Raw genomic sequence first — 25,830 nt, 5'->3', positions numbered from 1 at the left:
TCGGCAGCCTCAAACAATAAATGTATTTATTCCAAACAAAAATCTCTGAATAATCCTGGAGGCTAACCCTTATATTCTACAACCCTGATACTTTACAACCAAAGTAGTTTGATGGGTTGAATTTAAATGGTGAGTAAAGAAAATGTTGTTTAAGACTATTTCAGCAGCTAAAGAAGATCCTAAATTATTTCTAAAATCTTTTCCACTTGCATGTCTGCATTAACAAGAAATATCAGGTAATACAGCTGGAAAAGTTGGGGAATTTTAAATACAGAAAACACCCTGAATTCTTTATCATCACAATAACTGACAACCTCAACTAATTCAGAGAAGAAAATTTTTGGACTATAATAGGCAGTGAGCTGCCTTTTTGCAGCACTTAATTCACTGTACCATACTTCTCCATCATGGTCATTCGTGCCTTAAATGTTTTCCCAGTACTTTATAGTCTCCTCAGTTAAAATAAGTGGAATGTCATGCTCCTCTTCAGTGACTTAACCAAGGAACTGAAAAGACCCCAAATTCTTTTTATGGGTGAGAGGTACAGGAATGCATAATCCCACTCTTTTGTTTAATGATGCTGGAGAAATCATTTTAAACAAACTGATGGGAGTCTCGGCAGACTGCCTGGAAGCGCTTGTCACTGGGCACATGATGGTATTTGATCACCTGCTGGTGACCAGATAAAGAGGATGTAGAATTTCCAGGCAAGGAAACACAGTGCGCTGACACCATCTGTAATTCAAAATATCTACACAAAATAGTGTGTAAAAAAAAAAAACCAAAAAAACAAAAAACCCTCAGTGCAGGGTGAGCTACTAAAATTTTACATGTGGATGGTATTGGGACCTTTAACTGTTTTCACTAGCAAACAGTTATATAGTTGCTCTAGTAATTAATTTCTAGGTTTTCCATTTTTAGTTAATTTCTAGTATGAAATTCTGCAAGTGACGTGAAATGTTTGCAGCCTCTTGGATATTGCTGCTGTTTAGGGAGTCTTGTGTACTTTACAGTTACTTTGAGTGCTTTAGACACAGCTTTTACTAATTTTTAAAAACACTAACATTCATCTAATGATACATGTAAATCTTTCAGAACATCTAGTAAATTACCACTGAATCTTGTCAGATAGCTTGTAACAAGAGCTGATATATTAGTATGTCACTGTTTGCCAACAGCAGAATGAGAACTTAATTGAAGTGGATTCTGCTAGGTGAGGTAGAGGAAGGAACTAAAAAGCATTTGGTCATCTGGATTTCTCAAGAGGCTGAAATAGAAACCAAATGTACTTTAAAATTGAATCCTAGGGATATTTCAGTGCATGCGTTGGTATGTAGTTTAGGGTTCTGCTTTTGAAATGTTGTGATTTAGTTTACAGTGTATGCAATAATGGGCTTTTCAAGTATCTTAAAAGTTTAATATGACCAGTTTTAGTGCTGATTTGTTTCTACATGCCAAATATTTGTGATGTTTTTGGGAGCCTTTGCTGGTCTTGTACAACTTGGAAGCACGTAAAGCTCTAAATGATGGATGGCAGATTTGCAGACTCACTACTGCTTCAGTGTTAGATTAAATGCAGTTTGAGTTGCAAACATATGAAGTCATGGAGCCAGTGGGTCAGTGCACTGAAAGAAGAACAAATGTTTACAGTCTGGTTCCAGTCTGTTTTGTGTGCAAAACATCTGAAGTTTATATAGATGCTTCCCAAAGTGTAAATAGTAATTGGGAGGTGGCTGTTTCGTCTTGGTCAGTGCATGTTTTCATATGACTTCTAGGTCTGCGTGTGTTCCGTGACTTGGAATATTTGTTTCATCAATGAAATTTGAAAATCTTTTGCAAAGTATTGGTGTCTTTCCTAAGTAAACTTTCTGGAAGAGGATTTTGGCCTGTAAATACTGAGGGAGAGAGTAAAAAGATCTTTGAAGAAAGAAAGTGCACCTGATCTTGTGGACAGCATATCCTAATTTGCTTTCAAGGATTGATTTCTGTTCAGGTTCTGGCAAACAGAAGCATATTTGTTAGATGCTCTGGTTCTGCCTGTGTTGTGTCCCATATGCCATTTATTGCATTTCTTAACCTGGCTCTGATCTTTAGAAGGGGCTGCAGTAGACTTGAGTTTAATTCCTGTTTGGGAGCATTGATGATCCTAAGAAAAATGACACACCAGGATAAATGCTGTGTATTCCTGGGGTTTTTAATTGTGGGGAAGAGTCTTAGCGGACTTTTGGGTTTTGCTCTTGAGTTGTACAAATGGAGTATTACTTCATACTACTTAAAGCTATGCAGTTTCTTAAAATTCTCAGCTGTTCATAGAATATGGCACATCCTGGTTTCCAAGTGGTCTTTCAGAATTAGTTGGAAATATCATAACAGACTGCCTTGCGTGGAAGAAATCGTAGTTCTGTAGGCTTTAATGGAATGCTGTTTCATGCCTAAAAGCTGTAGTGAATTTTCATATTTTTAAGCAAGTTTTGTTAAGAATTTGGCTATTGCATCCCTTCATCAGGAGAGGGGAGGGATACCTAGCGAAGAAAAATGAAGTTGGATTTCTTCCCTCTTAGGAAAGTAGTTCAAAACCGGAACAGTTTGCTCTGTGGTGTACTAGTATGCAGATCAAGTTCTTCTTAGTGCTTAATCATGTCTTCATTTGGTTAATTGGGATAGTATGTTATATCTGAACCGGTGGAAATGGTCTACTGATAGGAGAAAATCCGAGTCTGAATTGCATAAGTGAAAGAGGCACTTTGAAGGGTAGTGCAAAACTGAATTCAGTGCAAGAAGGAGAAACGGCTGAGGCTGGAGCTTCCTTTGGCGTATTTAGTTCTAGACCAGCTTGCGTGTGGCTTGGCTTACCTCCCCTCTTTCCGGCACAACTGTTTGGGTATGGCAGCCGTAGCAGATACTCCTGCGTACCCAGCAGCTTGCAGATGCTGCCAGGTGTAGTGCAAGAGCTCAAGTTGGCTTGCTCTGTCTTCCTCCACTTGTTATCCACATTTTGAGAATTATGGATTAATTGGATTACGTGGTAAATAGGGGATAATAGATTAAAGGGATATTATTGGGTTAAGACCCTTCTTAAACCTCTTCACCATTCTTTGTTAATGCCATTATGCAAGATAAAAATGTCAGTCATGAAATAAACTTAGTGTGACTCCTCCCTTTCTTGGTGCCTTTGTAGCTTCGTGCTATTGAGCACCCTCCACCCAGTGTGATCCAGCTGTTCTGAATACAAATCCTGCTCTGCTACCAAAAGGTTTTACAGAAGATTATTTCTGAGTCGGGACTTCAACCTTTCCTTTTTTTAGGACAGATACTCAGCTTGTGTGACCGAATGCAAGACAGGTTTCACTTCTATACCATGTGATGCAGGTTCTGATTGCTTTGAAAAAAGTCAAATACAACTCGAGCTGCATGCAGGAAGTGCTGAAAAGAGGAAATAGGATAGTGCTCTCAGAGGTAGGATGACCTGTGATGCATCTGTGATGTGTACTGGTGAACAACAGGATTATTTTGTACTCCTATATAAGCAAACGTAGCATACGTCTGAAACTCCCCAGTCTTGCAAAGAAGTGGCAATTGATTCCAATGTACTTAAATTTTATCTTTGAAAATGGGCAGGTCAGATTTAAATGACTATTCAAATAGTTGAGCTGGAGAGAAAGAGGCTAGGAGATCCTGAAATGTCTAATCTTGACATACAGTATCTGTGCTTTAGCCCCTTTAAGGTTGGTCAATTAATGCTTCCACTGGCAGCAGTGCCATTTTAAAGCACTTTGCCATTCCTTCTTAGGGAGGGAGGGATCAGTTTAACACAGAGCAGTTGGCTGGTCTGCACATGGCTGCAGTAATGCTCATGTGGGCATAAATTGGGACTGCTGTTTTGGTGGGAGTGCCAGTTTATGCTGGTTTTAACATAACTTTGGCCATAATTAACACTTGAGAGAAAGGAAACATACTTCTCTCCAGGAAATGTGTTTTGTGTTAGCACAGTCTCAAATATTTTGACCCAGACTTGCAGTGTGGTAAGTAAATATACGGTTGCTTACCTCGACACTTTTCCCCAAATACCTTTAGCACCCTTATTAAAAATTATTTACTGTACATGCTTATTGTAAACTCCCAAAACACTGCTAATAAAATTGCTGCTTAAACAGAGTGCACTGTATCAAGCATTAGAGCATAGGAGTGGCAATTGGGAAACAAATTGTTTCCTCTCACCTTAGGAGATACCAAGCAAGTTGCTGAATTGCTGCTATAAAATAGGGAAGGTATCTGGTTTTTTTAAATTTAGTTTTTGAATAAACAAGGTGCAGGTATGAATGTGTAGAAGTTTTGTCCTATTCTGTTGACTGGAGCATGTTTGAAAGAGGAATCCTCATTAGAAAGCACTGGGAGGAGTGACTGGTGAGAGAAGCTAATTTGTAGAAACCTGAAAGCTGTGAAGGAACCAAGATTATTTTATTTACCTCCCAGTCTGAGGCCAGTAAAAGAAACCAAACCAATTCAATCTCTCCATAAAGACTTGGTTCAACTTCTCTGGTCTAATGATCAAGACAATTGTGGATTTGAGCGCAATAATATAATTAGGGTTAGGTGCATTCACGGCATAAATGTATCACCGGGATCATCTCTTTTGTGTAATGTCACAGACATCCCTCGTTTGGGTGGGAGGGGGAAGAGGTTGTAATACTCTCTAATACCTCTCCCACTAGGAGATCTGCATTGATTTGACTAAAACGTTTCTCCATTAATTATCCCTGTGCTTACTACTGAAATTTCAGAAGATGTCTGGTGAAACTTGAGTAGCAGCAGTATTGATTTGCAGTCAGTCTTCTGAATCAGCTTGGGGTGGGGTGTCAATAAAGGTTAGAGATTATTTTCTCTGGATTCTTTGCCAAAATCCTCAGATATGGATTTATCTGGATTAAGGCTCTAACAGAAAAAAACTATACATAATGAAGTGCAAGCTATAAGGCTTACTAGGGTGTTGTAAGATGCAGAGTTTTAAGGCTCTGGTTATTAAGGCTCCATCACCTTTCTTCCTTCAAGCTGCTTTTCCCATGTTATGGATGGTTTCGTTTGCGTTGTTTAGGCATGTAGATGCCAGCCCAAGAACATTGTCGTTACCTGTTCTTATTCTAAACTAGGCTTTTAAAAAAAGCTTTTTTGTTGTTTTTGTTTGTTTGTGGTTTTGTAGGTTTTCTATTAAATAAAATAGGAAATCTTTGTTTCTTTTCCCCCTGAAATTCAAGTAAGGTCAGGAAGGGAAAATGTTTGGTGGTTCCTATAATTCTAACCTAGAGTTACTAAGTTATATCTCATATTTTCTTTAAACATCTGATTTATTCTTTCAGATACTTAATAAGTCTTGTCAGTTCAGTATGTTCCACTGAACTTGCAGCCATATATAGATGGTTTGATGAATTTCTTTCTTTAAACCTTGTGTTGACTAAATCTTTATTTGATGCTTTCTCTCTCTTTTATTTTTTTAAGTGATTGCTATTGGAAAAAATGTAGTGTCTGTGTTCCCCTGGAACAGCTAAAAAGCCATTTGGCTATGCTAAGGTTTCAACAAATCATATTTAGATTGCTGACATTGTTTTCATGGAAACCAAATAAATTGATGCCACTTCCTGGGTTTAAAAGATGTGTTCATCTGCTGTGTATTTCATGTAGTCTTTTTTTTTTTTTCCCTTTCCTCCCCAAAAATATTTTTGTGGTTACTTTGCTTTAGGCACTAACTAGCAACATTTTAGACAGTAATCTCTCTGTGCCATGTTTTGTTTATAAAAGATAACTGATCTGGTTTACTTCAGAAGGCCACATGAGCAGCTACAATACACTATTGTCTTACAGGTAAATGACCAATATGTGCTGTAATCCTGTCTTTGCAGAAAGTGCATTACATAAAACTTGAGATATTTCATTGTGCAGGCATGAGCAAGACTAGTTAAAATAAATGCAGTGTTGTAAGGGAAGCTGTTGTTGTAACATCAAGTACCTTGATAAGAATATGATTTAATTGTGTTTTCTTGTAAATCACTCGTATGTTCATGATGAAGTGACTTGGTTTGGCTTTTTTCAGTAAGGATCACAAGACTCCAGGAGGCACACAAGCTGTTTTGAATCAAACCTTTCTGAAAATGGAGTACTTGACAGTTATGAATAAAGTTATTTAACAGTCAACTTCCTGTGGTTTACATGCATTTCTGAATCAGGAGGAGGCTGAAGGGCTGCAGCTGAGTTGTGTATACTCCATCTGAATAAAAAAGGGCATCTTCTACATGGAATCAAAGTGATTGCTTAAATCTGATATTCTGATATGATTTATTTTAATACTGTGTTAAAAGAGCAAAAGCACAGTCACCTAACACTGGAAGATCTTTGAAGCTAATGTGTAGGCCATTCATTCTGTTGTACTAATGTGCATTCAAGAAGTTTGCTTTATTGCAGTATGTCAACACGCGTATGAGAAATGCGCTCAAGCCTGCGTTTGACTTTGTCACTTCTATTGGCATCTTTGGGCCTGTGGTTTAAGTTAAGCAGAAGGAAGCGAGCAGTGGATCAGTAAGGCTCAATGGTATGGTTCCTGCAGGGTAACAGATCATTGGTGACCTTCAACCACACTTCAGAAGTTTGCAGTTCAGAACAGCTCAACTGTAAAAATTACTTTAAAGGGTTCACCTGCATTTAAAAAAATGCAAGAGTTCACCTGTGACTAATCTAAGACCTTCACATCATTATATTTTTTTAACTAGACCTTTAATTTAAATTTCCATTGTATGTGCTTACAGAACGTGGGTGTGAAGACAAAGGGGAGTGTAATGGAGAATGATAGTTTTTTTTAGTGGGGGCAGATCCTGCAGTTTCTCAGTCTGCTATTGATTTTGTCCTTGACATGGGTCCTTTGTGGCATGATGGCAAGCAGATTAACTGCTGTAACAGCCACGTGGCAGGGGCTGGACGTGGTGAGCCACACTGGAGTTACTGGGGCAGAGTGGGGAAACCCAGGTTTTTTTTCTAGTCATCTCGGGTAAACCAGAGAGTTTACAGTTTGTCTAAAGGGAAATTTTAGAATGCAACAACTGTCTGTTGAACACAGCCATTTAAATATAGCCACTGTCATAGATTTACAGAGTGAGATCTAGTTGTGTATCTAATATCAAGAAAAAGTAGCCTAACACAGAAGCTGTCTTTGGAGCTGTTGTACAAGGTTGTGAATAGATTGTTTTCTTACTCAGTTTTAACAATTGCTGGCATTAAGACTTTCCTTAGTTGTTGTGTGGTGGGTTTTTCAGTGGGTTTCTGTTTGTTATTGCATACAATACATAGGCTCACCCCTTTGGAAAAGGATTGGAAGCCTTGCTTGGTTGCTTTATAATGCTGCCTTTTTGAGGCTTGTTTAAAATGGGTCAAAACTCTTCAGTTCTACAGTAGTGCATTCTGATAACAATCTGTTAGTCGTGGTAGTTTGCTGTTCAAGAGTATCTGTAGTTCGCAGAGCTTAGCCTGCTAAAATGAAGATGTCCAGGTCAGATCGAAAACTACCACTAGTCGAGGCACTGGCTTGTAGCTGTATGATGTGGAGGGGTGTCTGGAACATGATGGAAGAACAGATGACGAATTTGAAGGTGTTGTAAGTTCTCGATGCCACGCAAATTGATAAAAGCCAATGACTAAGCAACTTTTATCCTTAAACACAGAGTTGAGTCATGTTGATGGCACTTGCTTGGGGTGTCGTATTAGTTGCCTAAATAGATTTTCATAAGGGAAGAACCCAGAGTCTGAGCCAAAGATGTGGAGGAGGGAAACTGGTATGTCACTGCTTTATTAACTGTATTATGCCTGTAACTGATTGTTTTTATAGTTCAATCTCTTGAGTTTTAGAATGACCACCTTGATATTTGTCTGCCATTGACTTTGATACGCGGCAGCTCAGAAAGCTAAGCAGTCTTCTTGGTGTGCTTTCTGGCAGTTACTTTACTGTTGGATATGTGGCTCTAGAGCGTTGCTGTTGCTGCAGACCAGTGTATTTTGCATTCATGTTTTCAGGAAATCCCCTCTTTTGGGAAGCTGCTTCTGGGGGTGTTTTGTGACCTTTACAGGCTGTGGCTTACTTGTCTGCTCCAACTGCTCAATCCATTGCAGTAGCAATAAGCCCTGGGACTTAAAGCAGAGGTAGTAACTCATGCATTCCAGTACTGCAGAGTTAATGCTTCTTTAGGGAGTAGGCATTGCTATAAGTAGTATAAAAAAGAGCTGTCTAAGATTAAAATACATGTATGCATGCGCGCGCACACACACACACACACACACATATGCATACTTAACAGCCTCTGAGGCCCAGGTATTCTAGAATAAATACTTCCACTTAATGAGTCTGAAATCTGGCTGATTTTTACGTAGTCCTGTGGGGGACGGAGGGTTGCCAGCTCCTACTAGGACCTAAAAAGGAAACTAAGTCTGACCTTAAACTTTATTTTGTCTTAATATTCAGCTACAGACAGTGGTCTTAGTACTTGGAAGGCCTGAATTCTGATCCTGTTATTCCTGCTTGTGAAGCTTGATGGATCTGTGCATCCAGGTTTTGTATTTTTATTTTCTGTGAAATAGGAATGCTCTTCCCCATACACTTTTCTTACAGGATTGAGGCGAGAATGGATTTCTGAAGTGCTGAAAAAGATGTAGGTGTAAAATACTGATGTCATTGCAAGCAGTTGCTGCTGTGTGCCTCCAGGCTTTAAAATGGTTAGTGTTACTGTTGCAGTTTGTCACAGTAGAGAAAATTGGTAATGTTAAGCCAAATGGAAGGTAAAATAAGGTAGTAGAACTGTGCTGGACCCTTTCTCTGCAGGTGTGTCGAGCACAAGGCGTGTTTCAACCAGAGTCCCACTCTTGCCTAATTAAAAGTTGATGTTCAAATGGCACACTTAAAGGTGTGGTATCTACTTGTATTACATAACTTTTTTTTAGTACCTGGAAAACTTGAAAAGGTACCTGGTTTATGTGTCTGTCAGAACCCTTTTGGGACTGTTATTTACCCTACCCTACTTTACTGCTGCTTAGATGACACAGTTTAGTACTGAGGTTTGATATGCTTCCTAGATAACTTTGTAGAGTTCAAATTCAAGCGAGGGGGGGTTATTATCAGGGTGTAACTCCTGTCCTAATCCACTTGTCTGCCTTAGATGTAGTCACCTCAGCCTTGGATGCTTCTTGAATTTCTCGTCAAGAAAATACAGTCACAATTCTTGCTCTTCCATCCACAGAGTGAAAACACAGATGGCTTCTTTTCTGTATTTACTATAAAGTAAATAAGTTACAGCTAGGTAATCAAGAGCTTTCAAAAGAAAGCATGTTTCTGCTTCTGTGATGATGCTGAGAATACTAGAAAACGTACTACACTCTTTTGCAATAAAATCAATCAGTACATTACCCGTGCATGTGAACTCAGGTTCCGCAGCATCCTTTTAAGAGTTCTTCCTTAATCCCAGCACCCTAATGGAGTTCTGGAGAGTTGACTGTATTTCAAGTTTACAATAAAATCTTTAGTTCTGCATTAGTGGAGGGATTAAAAACTGCAGTTACTATTTGCAAGGACAGTGATGGCTTGAATCTGGAAGATAACCTGTATAGTAGATGTGATATCATGGAGTATGGCAGCACGGAGCTAGCTCTGTTTGTTACTCCGAGAGTGAGGAGTTCTTGTCCAACTTGGTCTCTGATAGGAAACTTTAGTAAAATGCTTCATCTGTTGTGGTTTCTCATCCTCCATTCTGCTAGTCATTTGCTGTGCTCAGGGGAAGTACCTGTATGAATGGGATTGTATGGCAATGCAGTTATAAGTTAACTCATCTCCAGTGATTACTCCCTGTACCTGAATGCCTGTATGTGCAGACTCTTCAAAAGGTTAGAAGAATTGAATGTATCTTTTCATAATGAAGCTGTGGTTGCTTCGTTGATACTCCCTGTGGATAACACTGTAGGATTTATTTAGCAATTCTAAACTTGAAAAGAATTTAACTATTATAAATGTGCTTACCTATGCTTTTAAGCTTAAATATTAACTGGCCTAAAATAAAACATCAGTTTTGTTCTTAGGATAGCTGCTTAAAGAAAGGATAGTGATTAATGCTTAAAACGCTTAAATCTATATTTTGGTAAATTAAGTGGACTTAAGAATGTAAACTATTGGGTCAAGTGTGCCACTTATTTAAATAACTGCTTTTTTTTTTAGGGGGAATCTGTAAAGTATTTCTTGGACAACTTGGATAAACTTGGAGAACAAGTAAGTTCTTTTTACTTTTTTTTAATTTGTGGTTGTTGAGTTTTAAGTAGTCTTTGTGATCTCTGGGTTTTAAACAGATGAAATGTAATTAGTGTCTACTCCAGTAACTTTAGTTAACTTTGACTATCCCATTATCTCAGCAGTTCATCACTGACATGTCAAAAACACAAGGCAATGCAAGGGCCAAGAGACTTTCTGTAAATAGGAGTCCTGTAGAAATTGAGCAAAAAACAAGTTACAAATGCTTGTCCAGTCAGAAGACTGTTAAAGTAGCACTTCAACACTAATTGATACCCAAAAATGACTGCTTTTGTTTTTACATATTCACTTAGGAAGACTTAAGTTAAATCAGTGCGCAGATCAGTGGTACCTTTCTGTAGTATCTACTTCAAAATAAATGAACTTGGTACAGAATAAAATCTGTTTTCTCTGGGAAAAAAGCTGAAACTTCTGTAGAATACTTTTTGATAGAAATGTTGGTTACTGTTTGAATAATGAAGTTGTATGCCGATGCTCATTAGTCATGTATTGCAGAAATGGCATGTAGAAAAACTGCCTTTAAAATGGGATGCTAGCTTCAACTCCATGGGGAGGCAGTTTCTCCATGGTCATTTCCAGCTGGTGGCTAACAAATGATGAAGGAATCCAAACCACTTCAATTGAATACTGTTACATCATGCTTAATTTAATTTTTCTTTTTCTCTTTAACAGATAAAAATTTAATTTTAAGCCACACTATTTTTCTCCTTTGAACTGTCATTTTTCTAAGTAGAGCGCTGGTGACCATCTTGCAGAATGCATACGCTTCCCAGCTATCTTGCTTGAGAAATCCAGCACTCACTCTCTGAATTTTGATTTGGTCTTGCGTTATAAGGCAATATGAGAACTGCGCTCACTTTAATGAACTGCTAAACTTTCTGCTGATGGTGGATTTCTCATGGTCTTTGAATCCAATGCTGCTTTAGTTTGGAAGGTGTTTGTGGGGTTTTTTTCCCCACACATTTTCAGTCATTTGGGTAAAGATTTTTGCAACTGCTTTTCAAAGTTCTTTATTTAGAAACCTTGGTCCATTCTTTGATTAAAGCATGAAACTTGAAGTCACTAATTTTTTTTTACATTTTTATATACACACACATACACTTATTGTAGGTCTGATGTTGCTGTGGGAACGCTGAGCTCTGAATTACAGCTTTTCCAGTTTAAAGTTAGGCCAAATGGTGTTGAGATACAGAGGGATGCTTAAAGATCTGCTGTCATAGAAAATGTTAGGTCTTTGTGGAAAAAGTGCTGGCTAAGTTTTGTTACTCAGTGAAAGATTTGATAGGGTCTTCTGGTTTATTCTTATCTATATGCAAGATTTGTCTAATGATTGTTTCCCCAAACTGTATTAATAGGAGTATTTTACTGTTCTTACCTGTTATCTGACACAACTGGGCTGGCCTGCAGCTAAATTGCTTATAAACAGTTAGACCTGCAATTCATGTGCCTCTTGCTGAAAGGGAGCTCATGTGCCTCTTGCTAAAAGGAGGCTGATGATAATAGTGCATAGGGAAAGAACTTAATGTTCAGATTTAATCAGATCAGCAAAATAAGACTAGTTGGCTGACATATACACATGGGATCGGCTGGATTCCTTACAACTGTTTGTTGTTATTTCAACTGCCAGTGCAGACTATATGTATTCAAAATATCTCAGAGACATTGCTTTCCATGTTGTGATTGGATCTTATTCATGCCTTAGATTCTAATTTTAACTAGGCAAACAGTGACGTGATAGCCAAAGTTGCTACCTGGTAACCAGAAGTCCTTTAAAAGAAAACAGACTGTAGTGAATTTGAGGAAGGACATAATTCAGGAAGAAAGCACATCTTCTGAGTCAACATGTGTCCTTAGGAAGAGCTGCACAGAAAATAAACCAAAAAAACAACAAACCTTCCCCCTCCTCCCTGCCTGCCCCCCCCCCAAAAAAAAATTATGGAAGAAAGTGAAAAAGAAAACAGCCAACATGGAAGATTGGGCGAAGTGCAGAAAAGGAGAGTGTGCTTGGGGATGCTTGCAGGAAAAGTACTGATTGGCAATGGCAAAACATTGAAAGGACTTTGAAAATAATACTTGGCACTATCCAAGGAAAATATTCACCTAATGTTGCGGTCTTCAGATACGGAGAATGGGATCAGCAGTAAGAAAGGGGCTAGTTCATAATTGCTACAGTAGCAAGCTGCTAGTATTCCAGGCATCTGGGCATGAGGGAGAATACACAATCATCCTTCAAAAAGATAACTAAAATACCGGGAGATTTCTTAGGAGTTGTATTTAGTTTCCTGTAGCCAGATGATGGCTGTATACCAAGCACTTGACTTCCAGTGCGCTCATTTGCAGATTGTTGCATCAGGGTAGCCATTATCTGGTATAAAACATGGTAGGTCTTCTGTGCACGTAGAACTTGAAAGCACTTGAAAGGATTTTAATTGTGGTTGCAAGTGTGAGAGGAATTTTAAATAAGTAATACTCGAGAGGGAATTTGTCAGGAATTCTACGGATGAGCTCCTTGTTCTTGAAAGCTTTACTGAATAAACATTAAAGGCGAACTCCCAGAAGGGTTTGCTTTGTGCTCTTGTTTCAATATTGAAGGTATATATGGCTTTGCCTATTATATTAATTGATTTTATTTATTTACTTACTTTAGCAGACTTTCTGATTTTGTTCTGAGAACTTGAGACTAATTTCCTGAATAACAGAAATTTATACGTTCCTGTTTGAAAGATGGAATAAGTGTTAAATCTGTGACATTCTCTTGCCTAATTGTTAACAGTCAGATTTGCTCAAAATCCTTTTGCATGTGCCCACTGACATTTGATACAGTCAGTGCTCTATTCCTCCAGTTGTTCTCCTTCTAACAATTTTTGGTAGAAGAGACCCAAGATAAATGTAACAAAATCTTATTACCCTTTAAAGTTGCTTCTTTTAATCAGACGAGGGGGTGGCAGCATGTGTCTGTTGCTCAGTTTGGAGAGAACCTAGAGAACTGCTTTAGCAGCTCAACTCCCCTGCAGATTTAGGTGGTGCAGGTTTGGGATGTGTAATAGTACTGCAGCAAAAAGTGCAGGGTGGGGAGCCTGTGCTTCAGAGAGCTGCTTTGTAATTCGTGCCATGATAAAAATCGATGCCTTAGTCATGGGCAGCTCGAATAAAGAAACCAGGAACTTCAAACAAAACAGTCTCTCTCTAGCTAGTTTCACTTTTGAGCTTGCATAGTAAAGCAAAGTGGTCCTTGAGTTTTTGGAACATTACGCTCACTTCATCATTTTAAAAATTGCTTTCTTAAAGGCTGTGGATCAAACTTCTGCAGCTGCCTTAAACTTGGAATATCAGTATTTGAATAGCTATGTAGTTGTGTTTTTGTGTCCCCTCCACCCCAGCTTACTAGTTGAATCAGACTTTCTGGACCATAGTCTTGTACATCTTTATAAAAGCTCCAAGTCTGGTAGCTGGCACTGTCAAAGGAAGATTGTACATAATTCACTAAGTGGAGACTAAAATTCCAGTTCTGAAACCTAAGTCGTTCTCTCTGAAGTTGTGAGAAATGCTGGAAGAATGTAAGAGTTTCCATAATAAGTGAACAACAAAGCTTTAAACTTCAGCGTCTGCCAGTTCTCTGTTATAGATGCACTTTTTAAATAGCAGAAAGACTTGGACCATATGCAAAAGTGTAATTCTAAGAATTAAGAAATCCCCAATATGAGTTTTGAATTTCATGCTGTTGAAAGCTGACTAATAAGAATTCCTCTTCCTGGTAGCATTTGCATCCGTTGATGATGACTGTTCATGTAACAGTCAAAAAAAATAGTAAAAATGCCCTTACCCTGCTTATTTAATTCTGGGGCAAAAGGCAGCCTGGAGAGCTTCAGGGTGTAGCTGTCTTGGGTGCCCTCCTAGGCTGTACTACTGGGAAGGTGCTGCTGTCCTCAGCTGCCTGTTTCTTCGCCTGTTCTACTAATTGCACTAAATGTTTTTGGACAAAATAAGGCTGCACAGGTGTGGCACACAGCTAATAGAAGAGACTTTTTGGACCGATACAGCTGGGTGCAAAACATCCGTGGCACAAATGCAGCAAGTTGCTTAGGTTTTGCTTTTCTGGCAGAACTGATTGCCTTAAAAATTACTTAGTGGAGCAGCTCTTTTTTCTAGGAGCAGTTGTGCAGTATGCAGGAGAACATGGGAGGAACTGAGTGCACATAGTTAGAATGGGATACTACCGTGGTTACTGATTTGAGAAACCTGTTTTAGACCCCGTTTGCTGCGTTGCAGTGTTGGCAGCCAGCGTGTTTCCCAGCTTTGTGGGAAGAGGGTGAATGAAGCATAAAGTAATCCAGAATGAGGGAAACTGGCATGAGGAATTGATGGTACACCTCTCAGGTTGCTTATGGATCCTTGTTATGTGGCAAATGGAAAGCTTCAGTTCTCTGGGATACATGTTTTGATTTAATATTGCGTGTGTTTCCTGCCTTGGACTCTACATCTTTCCAAAATGCTTCAGTGTTAGCATATAAATATACATACATGTGTATGTTTATTGAAAACCTTGTGCTATTCCTCTGCAAGCTTTTATCTTGATTGCAAGTCAGCTGTGATCACCATACCTGTGACTTCTCTCCTAATCGGCAAACTCTCCTTTTTTTTTTTTTCTTTTTTTTTTTTTTTTTTATTCCTTAGGATTATCTTCCCTCACAGCAAGATATACTGCTGGCACGAAGACCCACAAAAGGGATTCATGAGTACGACTTTGAAATAAAAAATGTTCCTTTCAAAATGGTTGATGTAGGTGGCCAAAGGTCAGAACGGAAACGGTGGTTCGAATGTTTCGACAGTGTCACATCAATACTCTTCCTTGTTTCCTCAAGTGAATTTGACCAAGTGCTTATGGAGGATCGGCAAACAAATCGCCTTACAGAATCCCTGAACATTTTTGAAACAATAGTCAACAACCGGGTTTTCAGCAACGTCTCAATCATTCTCTTCTTAAATAAGACGGACTTGCTTGAGGAAAAAGTACAAAAAGTGAGCATCAAAGACTATTTTCCAGAGTTTGAAGGGAATCCCCACTGCTTAACAGATGTCCAAAAATTCCTGGTGGATTGTTTTCGTACTAAACGCCGGGACCAGCAGCAGAAGCCCCTCTACCACCACTTCACCACTGCTATTAACACAGAAAACATCCGGCTAGTTTTCCGTGATGTTAAGGATACCATCCTTCACGACAACCTCAAGCAGCTTATGTTACAGTGATGTGCAAAAAGACATTTTTATTTGAGTAACTTTTGTGTGTTGTTTTGGTTTTTTTTAACTAGAAGTTTACAGCAGGAGTAGAGAAATCCAGATCCTGTCAGACTTCTTGATATGTGGCTAAGAGCTGCTGCTGAACACATTATTGCCAATTTCTGCAGAAATTCAGGCTTAATCTCTTCCAGTGTAGCTTCAAGTTGACTCGAGTTGTAATTTTATAGCAGACCTATGTCTAAGTTACCTGTAAAGTGATAAATTTGACCTTTTACAAACATGTATATTATCCTAGAACATTCATTCCACCTTCAGAATTCAAAGTCCAAACTTCAGTGAAATTGTTGCAATTGTTAGACTGTGGCAGTAATTTAAGGGGGGAAGAAACTTTTCACATCGAACTTCATTATGAAGACTGTGATACCATAGCTGACTTATGATTTCTCAGGTCTATTGTTGGTTAGAAATCCCATAAATCCCTTGTTGGAATCATCTGTTTGAAGCTAGGATTCCTGCGTGTAACATACTTCCTGTTCAAGTATAAATCTTTGCATGGGGTTTGACTAGGAGGTGTTTTAAAAATACTTAGATTGGGAGCTTCAGACATATCTGGCAGGAAGTACTAATGCAGGCAGAAGTCTAGTGACGAGGAATTAGTGAATGGCACAGTACACAGTTTCACTCTATTGCATTGTATGTATGTCTTAGAGCCATGGCAAAGCACAGAGCACTATGATACGGTCCTCTTGAAATTCTGATGTGGGAAGGGGGAGCAAGCTAAACTTGTATTTCTTATCTTCACTAACCAGATGTTACATGTAAGTACCTTACCTGTTCTTGAAGCGCTTTCAAATAGCACCAGTTTATTTTTACTTTCTTCGTGACTTCTTACAGTGTGCCTCATCTTAATCAGTAAGCATTTGGTGACGGATAGAAGTACTTGCAAACCTAAGTGCCTCCTTGTGTTCTGTCCTCTTACGGTATTTTCAGTGGCCTTATGTGAGCATATGTGTTCCAGCAGAGGCCTTGGGTAGCTGACACCATGAAGATGAATGTTGTCTTCTGAAAAAAGAACATGTCACAGCAGAATGTGCTTCAGCTGATGAGGTTCTTTCTGAGACTTTCCAATCGGGTCTAGCAATCCTAAGTGTACTTGAGCCAAATATGTTGCACAGCCTACTCCAGAGTGCTGCTTGTGACTGAGAGTATTTTACCAAAAGTTCCATTGCAGTTACATTTTTTTTTAGGGGCAGTTGTTACCGTTGCCATGTGATTAAAAAAATAATAAAAAATATTTCTTGCCCAAAAATCCTCATACACCACACAGCATACTACAAAATGAGAGTAAGCTTGTAAGCTTCTGTTTTAAAAAATACTGCCGCTACCAAGTTTCCCCCAGGCTGTAGTGTCACATAGGCAGTTCAGCTTGCCACTTTGCCCCATGGAACTGGCCAATTCCTGTGGATCGTGATGCTGGCCAATACTTTCTTAAATGAATTTTTATTAACATACCGCACATGTGGCAAGCGGTGTGACGTAGTATTCTCACTGCTTGGAGCAGTGTCCCTGTTAGAACATAGGAAAGCTGCCTGTCTTCTGAACTTAGCCTTTTACTTACTGTGATTGTAAGTTGTATTAACATCTCTGTACCTCATTCTCCTGTCAGTAGAAGGGGAATAGTGTATTTTTATTTAGTTAGGTGCTTTGAAAGACCTCTATTTTTTTATATCATCCAATGAGTAGTCATAGATTAGTCTGCGATTTCTGCGATAAGGCACTATTTTGGGAGGAAAGAATTCTGAAGAGCTTGGGAGAAGTTACAGTGCATAATCTAAATATAAACATAAAGTCTGGGTGCAACACTGATGTCAGAAGGATTAATATAACCTTTAGATGGGGATGTTTAATGTAGATTTTGCCTCCTTAGTGGACATGGATATGATTACTTCTGGTTTGATGTGTTCAGGTAATATGTGAGCAATTCAAGAAGGATGATGAACTAGAGACCTCAAAAAAGGATAGTGAGGCTATTTAAAAGATGGGACAACATGCCTGTAACGGGAGTCCAGAAGTTTTCCATTTCCCTCTTTGGAGAAGGATGACTGGTTGATTTGGTTGAGCTATAAATGCTACATGAGCAGACAACAAACCTCTGTCTGGTAGCCACAAGGTCCAGTGTTGTAAAGCAGAAATTGAATAAATCCATGCCCTTGTTAGTCAAGAAGAGAAGTAGTAGGTTTGGTTTTTTCCTTTGCTGACAGTTGTCTGAACAAGTTTTTTGGGGTTTTTTTTTGTTGTTGTGTTTGTTTTTTTTAAAGAGACTTACCTCTGCTCTGATTAAAATAATTAATTTGGAGAGGGTCTGTAGTATGTGTTTTGCAGGGTGTCAGACTAGATGATTGCAGAAGAGACTAAAGACTGGATAGTGGATGACATGAAGATTACCAGGAATTTGTCTAAACAAATTTGTTTATGTAAAATGTTGATGAATTTTGTGTCAAGGGACCTGTTAATTTACTAAAGATCCTCAAAACTGGTGTCAGTCTAAGGATATAGTCAGTATCACTAAGGCGCTGGGAACTTCTGACGTTAGCTAAAGGAGGAAAAATATTCAGCAGGCTTCTCCCCTGCACCAACACAAAAAACCTGTTTTTAATCCTTTCAGATCACTTTCCCTGTGAACACCAGGGCCTGTAAGATAGCAAGGTAGACCCTGCAATGTTGGGTCACTTCTGACAAGTAGGCCCTGGTAGAAAAGCACTATATGAATCTCAGGCAGAAATGAATTATTTTAAAGAAATGACTGAGTCAAATCACTCGCGTTTCCCACTCCCACTTCTTTAGACGGGGTGAGGCAACTAACCTTGATGTAACTGTTTACATGGTTCCTATGTTAACATACTGGCTAAACAAACCGAATCAACATTTGGCTTTTCCATCTTCAAACTTACTCTTCATCAGCTACCTGAAAAGGAGCACAGCATGTACTGTTGTATTTCTTTTTAGATTTGTTTCTAAATATTATTTCTTCATAGCAGGATATCATTTTGGTACAAGAGCTGAAGGATTGATGTTTTGAACAGACTGATTTTTATCCTGAAGCAGACAAATGAGTCACGGTTGGCTAGTAAGAGTGAAGCTTGTTCATGTAAACCAGTCTGTGGTACAAGGTCAGGACATATTTCTAGTGAAGGTGGGAAAGCAGGTAGAAAATCAAGTTTCCCAAAACTTTCTTAGTTCTCTTTGATGGAGTGACTCTGTTAAATAGATCACTGACCGTATGGAGATATACCACTGTCTTGTACAGCCTTCCTGTACTTGAAAGTGAAATTGGTGTTTTAGCGACTGTACCCTGCTGCGGTGTGTTAAACTGAGTTGATTGATACCTGAAAACTGTGGCTGTTCATCAGGGCTTTAAAAATTTTACTTTTTTAATATATTGTATGTGGGAGCGTAAGCCATCAGTTTGTGTAAAACTTAAGCTTTCTTCTAGAATATCTGCTCTTAAAAAAAAGTCAGGTGGGCTATGTATTGGACTCATTCGCCTAGTAAGTAGCTTTAAATTTTGCCCATCAGAATTATTCTAGCAAGTTGCTCAGATCAGGTGGGTGTTTCAAGCTTCATGACACTTGGCTAGTAATAATATTTATGATCAGTCCCAGATAGCTTAGTCAAACTGCATCTGCTCACCATGTTTGGGAGCAACTCACTGCTGAAAAACTGAGAACTGTGTGTTTTTAACATGTCCATTGCCATTGGAAGACTTCTCTGGTTATTTCTCTTTAAGGACGGTTGCAGAAGGTTCATTTTCCAACAATAACATTTCCTGTTTCAAAATGATCAGAAGTTTCATGCCATACCAAATTGTTCACGAGTTAACTTTACAGGTCTTGTCTATTTGATGGTACCATTAACGTAGTTTTTTTAATTACACAGCATTGCAATACAGTGCCATTTTGCAATTTCTTTGCATTGTACTTGAAAATAAGTTGAATTGCAGACTATTTAAAACTGCTTTCCTGCGCTTTCAGTAGCAGTGAGAGCTTACCTTACGTGAAGCCTTTATGTAAAAATATATTTTGTAACAACCTCATAGATCTTTAACAAAACCAAGATTTGTATTAGCTTTGTATAAATGTTTGTGGCTTACAATTTTATATGTTTAACTTTTTATAAACTTTCCAGGGACTACTTTTTATTGTAAATTTTTTTTTCTCCTTGCTTTAGTTTAAGATTGGCAATAAATTATTTCTAAGGGAGGTCTTAGAAGAAAAAGCATCAATTCCTTTTTATAAAATGGTTAAATTGATTAATAGTTTAAAACCTCTTACACTTGCTTGTACATTGCTCTGTACATACTCTCCAAAAGTGTTGCCTTTCAGCTATTAATATTTGCCTTGTGTACAAAAATTACTGACGATGAATAAACATATACAGCCTCATGTTGGTATTATGAAATTATTTTTTCAAATTAATGATGTGTGGAGGTAGCCAACTGACTTTTTTTCTTGGTTGGCTAAGGCCAGCTGTTTTGCTCCTGCTACATCTTTTGTTTCAGATAAAATATGTAATAGAGTTAGTCTCTGGTCTCAGGCAAGCTCTGTGCTAAAAGGGCTCATCCAGATTCTTGTTCAGCCTGATTGCTTTCTCTCCAGTAGAGAGGCAAAAGGAAATTGCTGACTTGCATTTGACAACCAGTTTGGTACTCAATATTTAAAATATTGATGACACCCGTGTGTGTTATGGCGTAAGTGGCAAGTCTCTGTATAAATTATGTATCTCAGTATTGCAGAGTTAGATTTTACTCTTTTTTTAAGCTGTTTTCTGAATAAGCCAGCATCTGCCTGCTCTAGAAATGGATCACTGGCTGTTTTGTAATCAGCTGCAATATGAAGCAATGTTTTGCAGAAAAACATTAATTTCTCCCTGTCAGTTTTTATAGGCCTGAGATGCTTTGTTTTCCACAACAGCCCTTGGATTTGGCTGGCATGCTGTGGACACTAAATTTCTGAAAATACTCAGACCAAGTCATGCTTTTTTATAGAGTTAGTGCTCAACATTAGTATTTGTCTTGATAATTGGAATACATAAACTGTAAAAATTCTCAGTGTACATGAATGTTGCTGTGGATTAATAGGAACCTGCACGCTCTGCCCCAGCCTCCGCATTGTGGAGAGCAGAGTTCGCTGTGGGAAGGAGCCACCTCTGCTCACTGAAATTAGGAGTTAAAAACCTGTCGGATGCCCTCAAACTTAACCCAGCTCTGCAGTGCAGTTTTGATTCCAGGCCCTGCTTGTTCCTAGGGGGGGTGTTTCTGAGAAATCGCAACCTCATCTCTTGACCACTTTTTTGCACTGAAACAGTTATATCAAATGAACACCATTTGTGATGTTGCTCTGACTTTGAAAACCAATCTCTGTAGGGTTTTTTGAAAGCTTTTTTTTCTTGCATCTTATTTCCTGAGATGCAGTCAGCCACCTGAGGAGTAAAACTAACAACACCTGGAACTCTTCTTAACAGATTCTGTTTGTTTGGGGTTTTTTTAAGCCCAATATTAAAAGTGTAATTACATCGAGGTTCACCTAGGCTTCTAGTTAAGCTCTTGTTGACTAAAGCTGTCATTGGAAATAGGTTAGTGGTGGTGTTCCGTGCAGCAGTAACTCACAGACTCTGATAACTTCACCCCACTGATGAGCCTGGGGGCTGATGGTGGCGGGGAGAGCCGAAGGAGGGGCAGGGAAGGAGCGTGTTACAGGATTTATGTGAGCAAGTGGAAGTTTCTTCCCTTTCACAAAGCTCTTGATTTAACAGAACACCTCATTGCGTGTACTACTGAATGTAGGCTGGGTTTTCGAGCCTCTTCCTTCCTGTTAAAGTAACTGGGTGATTACACAATAACTGACATAAGGGAGCGAAAATGGAGTGGAGCTGTGCCGAAAGAGCTTCTTTCCTGGCTGCCCTGCCTGCAGCAGGAGTGGTTTCAGAGCTGACCTAAGGAGTCCCCTTCCTGCAGGGGAGCTGACCTGACTATTAAGCTGTACAGCAGCTGAAGGGCAAAGTGCTGGAGGAGCGGGTGCCAAGTGAGCAGAGCCCTTCAGGGAACGCGGCTGGAAAGAGGACGAGAGTCTGCGCTGGCCCAGACCCTGCTGGTTTTTTCTGTAAAACAAAACAAAAAGTTAATAGCATCAAGTTACTTAATGTACTGCTTAGCTGTGTTTTCCACACAAGCTGAAATGTTTTCACTGTGTGTGAAATGCGAATTACTAGATCAAATTAATAAGAAGGGTCCAGATAGACCGAGTCCCACAAGGTTCTGCAGTAGCGTTTTGTTTGTGCCTAACTTTAGATAGTATTGGATTTCTCTTCTCTGCTTTTTTCCCTTGTGTTTCTATGCATGCTTGAAAATGAGGGGCAAGACATTTGTTCCTGCTGGAGTGCAATCATCAGCAGTAGCAGCTTTCTGAGCTCTGGGATTCTCGCTCATTATTGCTCCCAAAAGAACCTCCTGCAAGATCACAGAGCGAGCCGTGCTCCGGCCTGTGAAGTGCACTGTGGCAGTCGGTCCTTACGCCCAAGTTCAGTAAACAAGCTGCAGATGACTCGAAGATAAGGAATCAAAACATCCAGCAGAAATGAGATGTGCGCTGAGACAGGAGATGCTGTCCCCGCCCGTGCGTGCAGCCAAGCTACTGCCTCTGCTCGGCTCTGCGGAAGAAGCCAAGAGTTTGATTAATCGCTGAGCACTAGATCTGACAAACCTGGCTTTGGAGTAGGCTGCTGTGAGCAGAGGTCCGCTTCAGTGCTTGCGACTTCATACGAAGGTTAATATTTAAAGCCTATGTCCTCCCAGCCACCGGCTGTCAGCAGCAAGTTGCGTGTTTGCTGTTCCTCAGGTAATGAGGGCTGTACGGCTCTGGAGAATAAGGTAGGAACGTGGTTGTCAGCTGATGCAGTAAGTGAATAAATCTTGTTTCTCTGCCTGGATGGTTTGAAACATGGTCACCCAGTAAGATGACGCTGATCTGTGCAGACTGCTTTTTATTAATTTAGGACTTACAGAGCAGGAGGAAGCACAAGACCCTGTGCATTCAGCAGTAGCAAAAGTGATTTTTTTGCCACTCCCTATTCCACTAGTCAATATAGTGGATCTTAGATCTTGCCTGTATAGATGTGACTCTCTTCCCAGGCTTCTTCCCATTGACAGGCAGCAATGCATAGAGCCAAAATCCCTGCCTGATTTCCAGTTCTCTCTCCTGTCCAGCACCAGGCCAAACTTTGGATGGCTTTTAGCCACGTTGCAGCTCTGTCCTGTGTTCTTTCTCTCCTATTTCGCCTGCAGCCTGGAAGAAAGTCAACTTCTCTTACGTAGAAGCAAGCCACTCCTTTATCAGATTCAAAGGGGAAGCAGTAGTGGGGAAAAAAAAAAAGGGGCACGTATGTTAACGTTAACACTCCCCCAGACGGCCTTCTGCGCTAACTGAGAGACTGAATGACTGTTTCCATGTTGACCATATACCATGCAAACGATGTTTGTGGCATGACACCAACCGTGAATAATTTATCTCTGGCAACTCACCACATCAGGCTGTTATGGCAGTAAGCACTTCCACAATTAGTAGGTGTGATCACCAGCCCTGACGTGAGGTTCAACAGATCTTTATGTGGTTGCCTAGGCATAACATTTTGCACATTTTCTGTATGAGCTGGATCCTCTTATATTAATCCAAAGTCTAACGGTGGGAGCAGCTGTGAATTGATTACTGCTTCCTGCTGTAGGCTCCATTTTCTCTGAAGGAAAAGAAAGCAAACAAAAAAAACTTCAGTGAAACCAGTATTTTCAAAGAGTTAACACCAGGATTTGCAGGGGAGCAAGTTGAGCAAGGCTTCAGCAGCAACAACCTTCTTACGTCATGTCTGGCATTTGCTAAAAATTGTCTAAAGGGGAAAACTTCCTCTTTTACTCATGCAGATGACCCAGGCAGACTCTCCTTCCCCCTCTCTCCCACCCCCACTTACAAAACTTTAGGAGAAAAGGGGATGTGATGCAGCCCATGCCCAGCAAAGTGCCAGGCGTCAGATCTGGTGCAGGGCAGGTGTGCTCAGGCTGGCTGCAGGTGCCGTAGTGCACCAGGACCATGCAGGACCAACCGCTCAGGGAATTCCTGCTTGATGTAAACCGGTGATGCCATTTATAAAACCACAGCCAAACCGACCTCAGAGTTTATTTTATCGTCCTCTGTGTTCCACAAGCCCGGCGGCTGCCTGGGAAGGGGATGCCAGCCTTACGTGACTCCACCAGCTCTGCAGCCAAAGCCATACCAGCTCTCCTTCCTTCTTTGCTCCCGATGTCTCTCCCTGCCGATGGCATTACATCTCTGCTCACAGCAGGAAAGATTTCTGTTGTTCTTTCTCCCACCTCTGCAATACTCAGGGAGAAATATTACTAATTACTTTTTCCCAGCATGTAGCAAATCCTAAATCCTCCTCTCGTTTCCAGTGAAACGTTGCCTTTCATTGCACTTGTAATAAAATAGTGCACAATCATCTCTACGATCTTTTATCTGGGGATGCCACTGGGGTTAGGGAACATTTTTCCATGTACAGACGTCAGCAGCAAGTCACCTTTTCCCTTGTTGTGCCAAAGCGCTGATTGACACTGTTTCAAGATTTCTTCCTTTAGAAAGGCAACCCCAGTTGTCTGAACTGGTAGGTTAGATACATGGAGAGTATTTAGACATTTAATACTCAAATTAATTGCCAAAGTAGCTTCTCTCTAAGAGGCTAGCAAGGTAAAGTGCTTTGTTTTTCCCTCTTCACAGAAGCAGAGATCGAATATGAAAGCATCTGGAAGACAGCCAACTGTTTTCCTGGAGCCAGGCTTTCCACTCCGTGTCTCCATACCCTGTCTCATTTGCTTGCAGCGAGACAAATGTCTGTGATGATGCCAAAGTAAGGAGAGCAAAGAGGGAAAACATAGTCTGGCACCTTTGCTTACTGCCGTGGCTCTCCTGGGGGAGGTCAGTGATTCCCTGGGCAGGCAGGGAGCATGAGAGTCTCTGCCCACCTTTAGAGAACATTTCTCGGAGCTAGCAGCTTCAAGGGCCATCTATAATCAGTAGGGAAGAAAAAGCACCTCCAGAGAGCAATTCTCAGCCTGAAATGGTGTCCCAGGTAAGTTGGGTGAGTCACTCCCCAGAAGTGACCAGCCCAGACTTGGTTATGGCACTTTCGGATACTTCCAGCGAAATGAAACCACCTCCGCCCCAGCACCTTTGTGCTGTATTGCCCTGATAAAGAAAGGCAGTACAGCGTGAGCGTGCTAGCGTAGAGCACTCTCGAGATCCTTGGAGGAAAGGTCTAGTCTATCTTCTTGCTGAGGATTGTTTTCAATGCAGGGTCCTCCAGGACCTCTTCGTGCCAGGATTTCACCCGTCCCATCTCCACATTCCCTTTTGTAACAGATGCAAGCCATTGCAAATAAACAGCTCCAGATCTTGGCAGTGGTGTAGGAAATAACCCCACATATTTTACAGTTCCTTAAAAGCAAAAGAAGAGCTCCTAATGCGATGCTTACAAAAAATAGGCCAGAGCTGAAAATATTATAAGAGAAACAGCAGATCTGCAACATACAGCTGTATTGTTTGACTTAAATGGCAAGATTATTCACTGCACGCAGTTCTGTTTGAGCCCTGTAACATTTTGAAGCAAGCAGGCAGCGTGATGCCAGCGTTACGCCACGTATGTGCCCTGAAAAGCGTCGGGAACATCTGAGCTGTCTCTGCTTGCTTCAGACCAAATCATTGCGGAGGAGCTGCGAGGCGGAGGGAGAACTGCCGTGATCTGAGCACAGGACTGGATTCCAGGAACATCTGAGCACTAAATATAGCAGCCGTGCTTGCTCAGCGGCTTTGGGTCCAGCAGATAACATCCTGCTTCAGGACAAGGCTACAGGAGAAATCATGCCATCCTAAGGGGAGGTGTGAAATTCAATCTCCAGCACCACATCAGCAATGCTTTCCGGGAATCCCAGGATCCCTGTCTTTTCACTGTTCAGCGTCTCTTTGAAATGCTTGAGAGAATAATGAAATTATCAGGGGGAAAAATAGAACATTAGTGTACGTATGTTGGAACCATGGGCTAAACTCTTCCTCTGTCTGAACATAGTATCTTCCAGCAAGCCTCACTAACGTTTGTAAAAGCTTCTGAACACAAAAAGCATGGCACAAGCGTAAAATATTAGAGCTTTTGTTTGTTTGTTTGTTTTA

General features: G+C 40.2%; 1 protein-coding gene across 1 annotated transcript in view; it reads left to right on the top strand.

The window, feature by feature from the left end:
- The window catches only part of GNA13 (G protein subunit alpha 13), a 29,894-nt gene extending 9,887 nt beyond the window's left edge, over nucleotides 1-20,007 (top strand). Inside the window, exons 3-4 of the mRNA XM_075044237.1 lie at nucleotides 10,238-10,288; nucleotides 15,002-20,007. Coding sequence (XP_074900338.1) covers nucleotides 10,238-10,288; nucleotides 15,002-15,574 — 624 coding nt within the window. The 3' untranslated portion in view covers nucleotides 15,575-20,007. The remainder of the gene's footprint in view (nucleotides 1-10,237; nucleotides 10,289-15,001) is intronic.
- Nucleotides 20,008-25,830: the final 5,823 nt, after the last annotated feature.

The sequence above is a fragment of the Buteo buteo genome, chromosome 13 (genome assembly GCF_964188355.1).
Source record: "Buteo buteo chromosome 13, bButBut1.hap1.1, whole genome shotgun sequence".
NCBI classification, from domain to species: domain Eukaryota; kingdom Metazoa; phylum Chordata; class Aves; order Accipitriformes; family Accipitridae; genus Buteo; species Buteo buteo.
Note: the sequence above shows the minus strand (reverse complement) of the source record. Positions and strands in the feature narration are given on the sequence as shown.